Here is a 9,188-nt window from a genome sequence, read left to right as displayed (position 1 = left end):
TGTGTGTGTGTGTGTGTGTGTGTGTGTGTGTGTGTGTGTGTGTGTGTGTGTGTGTGTGTGTGTGTGTTACTACTGGCAGGAATACTCCTTTCTTTAATAAATGTGTTCCCGAGGCTTTTTGTGCATTCTTACAAAACACAATTGGTGATCCAAAATAATCATACTGATTGGCATGTGGCATTTATGGGCCAAATACTCATTTGTGCTTCCATCCACGCAGGCCTTTGGTAATAGGATTTCACTGGTTGGAAAACCAACTGTGGATGACATTTTTGATGTCTGCATGTTCATTAAATGCAATGGAAAGGCTTTTTACTTTTTATCCCTTCCAGTAGAAGCACATAACGTTATTTTTATATAAATATATATATATATATATATATAGATAAATAATAGTCAAAAGTAGCATCAAACACAAAATCATTTGTTATCATATAATATTTGGTTTCTCTGTTCCAGTCTGTCCTGTGATGATCTGCCTTCCATTAGACAAATAGTCTCTGTCTTTAACTGATCTCTTAAACAAAGACAGTCCAATCACAAACACAAATCGTCAACACAAATGACTTTGTAGGACTTCAGATATAGCTATGAAAAAGAAGTTGGTGGCATAATGTCATCAGGCCTTAGAAAAATAAAAAATACTATCACTGAATCGTACATATGATCAAAAACAGGGAAGAAATAACCTACACAATGTTTATATCATGCCTGAAATACCTAGAACACTTTCCTCTCCGGTCCACACCAATCAGCGTGGATGACGGGTGTTCTCCCTCCGGTGATGAAAAGCCTATTAGCCAGCAGGGGTGTCAGAGGCTTATGCCTGGAGCATGTTTGAAGTAAGCTTTGTGCCTAACCACCGCCCTGCGTGGCAGTAGGACTCACGCCAGCTGAGTTTCAGCTAGAAAGGTTTTTTTTTATGGCCCCTTTGCTGCAAAGCTCCGACGGGCATTCAGTCTCGCTCCGCAATCCGGTCATCAACATGGAAAGCCCTCCGTTTACAAGACATGGAGCTGAGCGGAGTGGAGTACTGCAGCCTCTGGGCAACAGCTACACAACGATTACCTGCAGAGCAGCCTGGAGAAAGAACGGAGCCCCTCTCCTTTGACTCACTGCACTCAAACAGGCAGGTGCTTATACACACACACACACACACACACACACACACACACACACACACACACACACACACACACACACACACACACACACACACACACACACACACTTACACAGAGAGACACACTCACGCATTACACCAGTAATGCAATGACCATAACCCAAAAGGCTGAGCCTCCCCATTGCTACCGCAGGCGTGTATGCGATGTGGTTTGGAGGGCTGAGGTGCATTGTGAGTAAAAAGGGGCAGCAGTGGTTCAGTTACGGTCATGGCACTGCATGCTAACTGTTGTGCCAAGTGGACCCGGGTTTACTTGGAGCTCCGGGGGACTGCTGTCACAGCTGGTGCTTCCAGTCCTCCAGCCTGCCTGGAGGTTAGGTACACCGTATGAGTAAGGCCCGGCAAAGCATCAATGACCACAGAACATTATTCTGATAAAGAATCTGGGAGGCATGGATTAATTTAGTTTATTTAAGAGTCTCATAAATAGCCCTGAGATGCTAATAGTTAGAAAAATATATAGAATGAATTGACCCGCTGTCACATTTTTTTAATGTATTTTATGTGCATTGATTAAGTATGGCTTTTAAACATTTGATTTAGTTTATATTTACTAACCTTTGGTCACATACAAAGTTCTTGTAAATCAAAGAAGGCTTGTAGTCACACTAGCATTCGTATTTAGTTACACACCATAGTTGACGTAACAGGCTTAAATCTGTCTTTTGTCTTTAGTGGTAAGGTTTCAATCAGCTTTGGATTCCCAGAATGTCCCGGAAATGCAGTGTCTCCATCTTTGACTTGCCGGGAAGGAACCACGCAGCGGCGGTTGGTAAATAGAGGGCGCCGCCCCTCCGTGAAAGATTCATTCAAATACATCTGCCAACTATGAATCAACCATTACAAATACGAAATAAATACTAAGCGTTTAACCTTGTTGAATTGTGTGATGGACTGTACTTGCCACTGCCAGCAGCCATTTAAATGTGTCCATGCTTTGGTCTAGGCTTGTTATTGGTCATTCGAGAGAAAGCCCTCATTCAAGTCAGGCCCACCGGTAAACATGAGGTCTATGTGAGCTCGCAAAACTTTTTGCTCTCTATCAAGCAGAGACGGCTATTCATTTTTACCACCACATGAAGAGTTGTAAGCACTTTCCACCCTTTTCAGTCGAGGAATTGGACTCCCCAAGCAATGTTATACTTAAAAGGAGCAAGTAAGTTACATGTTAATTTATTCTTTCTTATTGCATAAACAAAATTAAGCAACTGTCCCAGATTTCTACACTATAGGACAGTGATCACAATTTGCCTCATTATCAGAATAACAACCATTGGTCAAATAGCCATTGCTGGTGGAATGGCCATGAAGTAGGTCTGTATATAAAGTGTAAGCTTGTCCAGGCCCTGCAAGTCAGGATGAATCGGAATGAATTTTTAGGTAGTGGTCAGCCCGAAAATGCACCAGAATACAGGAAATCACATCTATCAAGCTCAACATTTCCAGTGGGGGACCCCCTGTCCCCCTTTCCATGAGTGCGCCTCATCCACAAATTGAACCACCAGCCGCCACTGGAACCACGACCCCTGGGGTGGCCTTCGGTGGCCATTTGGTTCTTCAAACCCAGTTTGAAACTGAATGTGTCACACATAGTGTCACAAAGGCGCTGGTATAACGCTGGGACGCACTGAGATTAAGTATTGGTTCGCTGAAAAAAAAGAGACGCATATTACGTGCTTTGCGCGCTTTTTCTATGACAACTAGCCAAATAGCTAATACCTCAAAATCTTAGCAAAAACGTATTTTAATGCATCCATGGGGATAAGCAGCACATGAAGACACGAACATTACAGTTTAGATTTGTGGAAGCAACTGACTGTAATAACAACCTACTCTTACCGATATTAAATGTTTGTTTGACCGTTGACATGAACTGTGATTGGGAAAGATTAAGAAAGTAACCGTGGCGACGGCAGGACTTTTTTGAAAAGTTCCTTTATTTTCCACCTGAAGCACTGAACCATTTTCAATGGCCACTAGCACCGTGGCCATTGGAAATGTTAAGGTGCTTCAGGTGCTTCTGGTGCTAGAGTGCTTTCCACTGTTTACCAACCATGGTTCCTGAAGTGTTTGTGACGTCAAATGTGACGCAGCAGAAAAAGAACGTTAAAAGGCATAGGCCTACCTGTCTAACGTCAATGGGAAATGAGGTAAATGGCCTATCTTGTGCAGGCATTTATGTGCTCAAAAACCCGCATCTGCATGCAGATGTGGGTGGAAAAAGGTTATTAGTTAGTTTAGCACTACTAGTAACTTCTGTCTTACTCTTGAAATACATACGTACCCTGCACTAGTATTTAGCTTACGGAAACCAAAACACTGGTTCTATTATTCCTTCTTCTGATATGCTCACACAAAAATGTAAAAGATATCAACAGATCCACTTCTACAAGTATTGTTCCAGTACTGTTCAAACTTTGAGGTGATCCACCGTTGGAATGTGTTAGGCTTCAGCAGGGACAACCTCCATGACAATCTGCATGGCTCTGTTGAAAGAATCTGAGGACAAAAGAAAGTTCATGGATTGTACATATGGAAGTCAAAATTGCCAAATATGTGAAACAACATGGCACGGGAACATGTTAACTCATGTTAACATTAGTGGGTTTATATGTCAAAAGGAAGTTCGATGAAATACAATCTCTTTCAACATAAGTAATAGAAGTGTTAGTAGATGTACTGACTGTTTATCACAGCCATTGTTAGAAGCGTGATCAGTGTGGTACCTAGACATCTCTGGAGCCACTTTGGTCTGCGGTCAAACACGATGAACAGGTAGTAGGCTGGGATACCAGTGAGGGAAATGGCAAAGCCTATCCCGGTGTTGACAGGGTCGGAGTACAGGGACAGGAAGACCATGAAGAAGCAGGTCAGGCAGAACAGAACCGGGATGATCAGAGGGACCTGCAGGGGACGACACATGCAAGCCTCATTTCAATGTCTCCATGACTAAATGTGGAACATAATCACAATGTTTGAAACCGTATATTCATTAAAAGGAACGTGATACATAAACATAATCAACCGTTGAAGCTGCCTTAAGGTCCTAACCCTCAAAACCTTGCAAGAATTTGTCTGCTTTATGATGGAGCTCTTTATCGTTTGCTGTAGGAGTCAAAAACGTCGGCGTCTGAAACCCCATATCAACGTCAACTATGGTCGGTCCAGACCAATTTCCCCTAGATTGTTCATCATATATATTGCTAACAATTTGTACACATGTCAACCTGTTACAAAGTTCATCTGCTAATCAGTCAATTCTTGAGTCATGATGTATTTTAGCAATAGCAAAATAGCAATTAATAAAGTATACACTGTATAGACCCATATTGCCTCAGCAAAAAAAAAAACGTTTGGACAGGGTAAATAAGTTGCCCCAGGGTCTCTATGACACCGTGTTGGGTCTTTCGTTGTAAAATAGATTGTAGAGAGCAGATTTCTGACACCCTCACAGTTGTGCGTCTATAAGTGGCCAGGACCCAAGAACCCGGTGGAGAAGGAGATGACACGCACCTTAAAGGGCCTGGGTAGGTCGGGCTGTGTGAACCGGAGGTAGATTAATCCCAACACGGCCATGCCGATGAACAGCCAGCGCAGGAAGCTCATGAAGTTTAAAAGGCTGTAGATGTCTCCCACAAACAGCTGGAGTAAAGTCATCGGGTACTGTGCAATGAAACGTGCACACACAAACACACACACACAAACACACACAGCAGATGTCAGGACAAAGACATTGTTGTTGCAGGGGTTGGGGTGTATGGACGCGTAATGTTATTGTCCTTATTTTTTCCCAACGTGCGGTGGTGGGACTGAAGTATTTGTTGTTACTTTTTGCTAATGTGTGATTAAGTTGTGCATATCAGTTAATAAATTGCAGGGACAGCTGAAACTGAAGAAATAGAAAGGATTAAAAAACATTACATTCCCCTGCCGGTAGCTGCAACACATCATAAATCTTTACTAATTATGCAATCATCTCCAGACACACGTTAATGGAACTGGCATCATTGTAGGTCCCTCGCATTAAGGACATCCCAACGGAAAACCTTCTCCATTGTAATGTACTCCAGTATTTATGCTTGTGTTGGCCATGTTTGGGGGACTTAATATTGCACATTAAAGCATCAACGAAACCTTGATGCTTTAATGTGTGTGTACTGCTGAAGTGTGTGTCCCTGCAGTGTGTATGCTTGTGTGTGTGTGCCAGTGTGTATGTGCTGAGTGTGAATGCATGCTGGTGTGTATGTGCGAGTGTTAGTGCTCTCAAGCGATTAAAATATTTATTCGCAATTAAACGCGTTAATGCCATGGTTAACTCACGATTAATCGCGATTAATCGCAAATGTTTTCTTCTATGCTAAATATCCCTTGATTTCTTTGTCCCATTAATTGTTCTCATTTTAATGCTCTTATCAACATGGAGAAGTGCATCGGCTTGCCTTGTGCAAATGTTTGGCATATGCTGATCAAAACAGGACGATTAAAAAAAAAAGCCTATAGTGCAATTAAACGATGAACATACAAACATACTGCCTTGAACATAGCAGTCAGGCTACTGCTTCTTTGTTTTGAGCCAAAAGAATAAATAAATTGCGTTCATCATGCGATAAAAAAATTAACGCCGTTAAAATTGGTTTGCGTTAACGCCGTTGATAACGCTTTTCACTGGCAGCACAAGCGAGTGTGTGTGCATGCTGGTGTGTGTGTGCCGGTGTGTGTGCATGCTGGTGTGTATGTGCCGGTGTGTGTGCGTGCTGGTGTGTATGTGCCGGTGTGTGTGCGTGCTGGTGTGTGTACCTGCGGATGGTTCTTCAGGGCCTTACCATGGTGAGGACGGCTGCCAGGGGAGTGTGTCTGCGGATGTGGATCATGGACAGAACTTCTGGAAGTTGACCTTCCCGAGACGCAACGTAGAACATTCTGGTGGGACACGTTAACACACACACACACACACACTCGATGATACTGACATCAGCATGACATCCGGCTACAGGTTACTTTCATTAACGTTGTTCTTTATTGTTCTGACATTATAAGCTGATACCGGTCCTGCTCTAGCAAGTACAACATTGTTAAAAATGAGAAATGGTTGAGAATAATTTCCTTTTTGAACTAGGGATTTACACCCCTTTGCATCCACAGAAGAGCGGAACGGAGAATACCACATTATCTTTGAACGCTACACACTGGTCTTTGAAGGCATGGCTGTAAAGCACATAAATACAGAGTGGCAACACGTGTTCAGACAGGGAGAACACCAACACTACACATTAAAGCCGCGTTGGGGGTTGTACCCTATGCCGGGAAGGAACATGTGACTCACTGAGCAACCGTCACACCCAAATGGAACCACTAATGAGTCTGTCAACATTAGATAACCGTGTGTTATGACAAGAAATGACACAATAGGTCGATAGATGGGTGCATGAGGAAGAGAAAGGTACCTGGAAATGGCAAAGATGCAGCCGTTCATGGAGCCGAAGCAGGACAGGGCCACAAACAAAGGGACCACGATGGAGAAGTTCCCCATCACCCTACTTGCAAATTCCTGGAAGTGATTAAGATGATATTAACATGTATCAATGCATATGTTATAATCAAAGGTGTCAACTAATAATACTGCAATTTATTTAGCCATTTAAAAGAAAAAAAGGCAGCTTTTGTTGCCTTTTAGAGCACATTAAACATACTTTTAAGTGCTCATTGTTGAATCACAGGATCGCTCATATCAGCAAGGGACAAATCGAATCAAAACGTTTTACCAGTACTTCTAGACAGAGCAATTTATTGCCAAATTGAGTTTGAGCCGTGAACTTTTCTCGGTGCACACATGTCGACACAAGATGGGGGAACAAAGTGGATTCCTCCTGTATCCAATTGCATCCGCTTAAGAAGTGCTCTTCTCACAACCCCTTAAGGTGCTTCCAATCACGACGAGTGTGTACGGAGCAATACATGTAACCCCATTAGAGCGGCGCTTATCCAATCAGGGCTCTTTGAGACATGGGGCTACGAGCATCTCAGGCTGCAGTGCCATGCAGGTGGCCCCCTCCGTGCTGTAGGCGCGCGCATGGGGGGGGGCGGGGGGGGATGTTGGTAAGACTGTTGTGTGATGCAATTAGCATCACCGGGGAGGAACTGGAGCCATCGCATTAAAATCAGTCGAGAAGGCCTGTCTGCTAATGATGACAACTAAAGTGCACATTAGGGGTGAGCACCCACGCACACTTCAGTGGATAAGCTGCGGGTCAGGTGGACCCATCTCCATGGCAGCCGTTACAAGAGCTCCAGACTGCTCCGCCCTTCTCCCGAGGCAACGGGGTCCCCTGACCCCATTTTTATAGGTCTGAACATTTTGAGGACCCCCACCAACGATATCAACATCCTGGTACATAAATGCAAAAGCTCCACACTAATTGATAAGTAGCAGTTTGCTATGAATCAGGACCTTTTATGACACCCTTCTCACCTTATAAACTATTAGTTCTTCACAGAAATGTCACAGTGATCTCTTTTTTTAAGTCGTACATTTCCTGTGGACCCCTGTTCGTCTGCATCTGTCTGACGATCTCTTCGGCGTGGTTTATTGACTTCAGTGGTGTGGAGAACACAAAGGGGCTTTGAGGAATCTAAATCGATTCGTTAATCCAAAGATATCCCCGTGAGTGTGGACACCGACCTATTGTTTCATTCGCCCACGCCGGCTAATAACATAAGAGGTGTGCGCGTGTCGGAAACCCCATGGTGTGGGGGGGGGTGGGTGGTTACCACGGCGACGGCCCCCGAGGCCAGGAGCTCGTCTGCAGACATCACAGTGTAGTACGCCACGTTGATCAGCACGTAGCAGATGGACACTCCCGCCATGGAGATGCAGATGGCCAGGGGAAGGGTCCTGGGGAGAGAGGGGGGGGGGGGGACAATGATAACCTCTGTGTCTACAGACTCAGGCCCCTATGACTCCATGTTGATAACCTCTGTGTCTACAGACTCAGGCCCCTATGACTCCATGTTGATAACCTCTGTGTCTACAGACTCAGGCCCCTATGACTCCATGTTGATAACCTCTGTGTCTACAGACTCAGGCCCCTATGACTCCATGTTGATAACCTCTGTGTCTACAGACTCAGGCCACTATGACTCCATGTTGATAACCTCTGTGTCTACAGGCTCAGGCCGCTATGACTCCATGTTGATAACCTCTGTGTCTACAGACTCAGGCCCCTATGACTCCATGTTGATAACCTCTGTGTCTACAGACTCAGGCCCCTATGACTCCATGTTGATAACCTCTGTGTCTACAGACTCAGGCCCCTATGACTCCATGTTGATAACCTCTGTGTCTACAGACTCAGGCCCCTATGACTCCATGTTGATAACCTCTGTGTCTACAGACTCAGGCCCCTATGACTCCATGTTGATAACCTCTGTGTCTACAGACTCAGGCCCCTATGACTCCATGTTGATAACCTCTGTGTCTACAGGCTCAGGCCGCTATGACTCCATGTTGATAACCTCTGTGTCTACAGACTCAGGCCCCTATGACTCCATGTTGATAACCTCTGTGTCTACAGACTCAGGCCCCTATGACTCCATGTTGATAACCTCTGTGTCTACAGACTCAGGCCCCTATGACTCCATGTTGATAACCTCTGTGTCTACAGACTCAGGCCCCTATGACTCCATGTTGATAACCTCTGTGTCTACAGACTCAGGCCACTATGACTCCATGTTGATAACCTCTGTGTCTACAGACTCAGGCCCCTATGACTCCATGTTGATAACCTCTGTGTCTACAGACTCAGGCCCCTATGACTCCATGTTGATAACCTCTGTGTCTACAGACTCAGGCCCCTATGACTCCATGTTGATAACCTCTGTGTCTACAGACTCAGGCCACTATGACTCCATGTTGATAACCTCTGTGTCTACAGGCTCAGGCCGCTATGACTCCATGTTGATAACCTCTGTGTCTACAGACTCAGGCCCCTATGACTCCATGTTGATA

The 9,188-nt window shown here is 44.6% G+C and overlaps 1 protein-coding gene across 3 annotated transcripts in view; it reads right to left on the bottom strand.

Annotated features, from left to right (window-relative positions):
* Window positions 1-2,340: 2,340 nt before the first annotated feature.
* Window positions 2,341-9,188, bottom strand: part of slc7a11 (solute carrier family 7 member 11) — a 14,486-nt gene continuing 7,638 nt past the window's right edge. For all 3 annotated transcript variants that reach the window (XM_030369039.1, XM_030369040.1, XM_030369038.1), the window contains 6 exons: window positions 7,952-8,075; window positions 6,628-6,731; window positions 6,007-6,103; window positions 4,697-4,846; window positions 3,910-4,087; window positions 2,341-3,682 (listed from right to left, as the gene is read on the bottom strand). In XM_030369039.1, the coding sequence (XP_030224899.1) occupies window positions 3,627-3,682; window positions 3,910-4,087; window positions 4,697-4,846; window positions 6,007-6,103; window positions 6,628-6,731; window positions 7,952-8,075 (709 nt within the window). In that variant the 3' untranslated portion in view covers window positions 2,341-3,626. The remainder of the gene's footprint in view (window positions 3,683-3,909; window positions 4,088-4,696; window positions 4,847-6,006; window positions 6,104-6,627; window positions 6,732-7,951; window positions 8,076-9,188) is intronic.

Source organism: Gadus morhua, chromosome 10 (assembly GCF_902167405.1).
Source record: "Gadus morhua chromosome 10, gadMor3.0, whole genome shotgun sequence".
Lineage (NCBI taxonomy): Eukaryota > Metazoa > Chordata > Actinopteri > Gadiformes > Gadidae > Gadus > Gadus morhua.
This window is presented reverse-complemented; position numbering and strand designations above follow the sequence as displayed.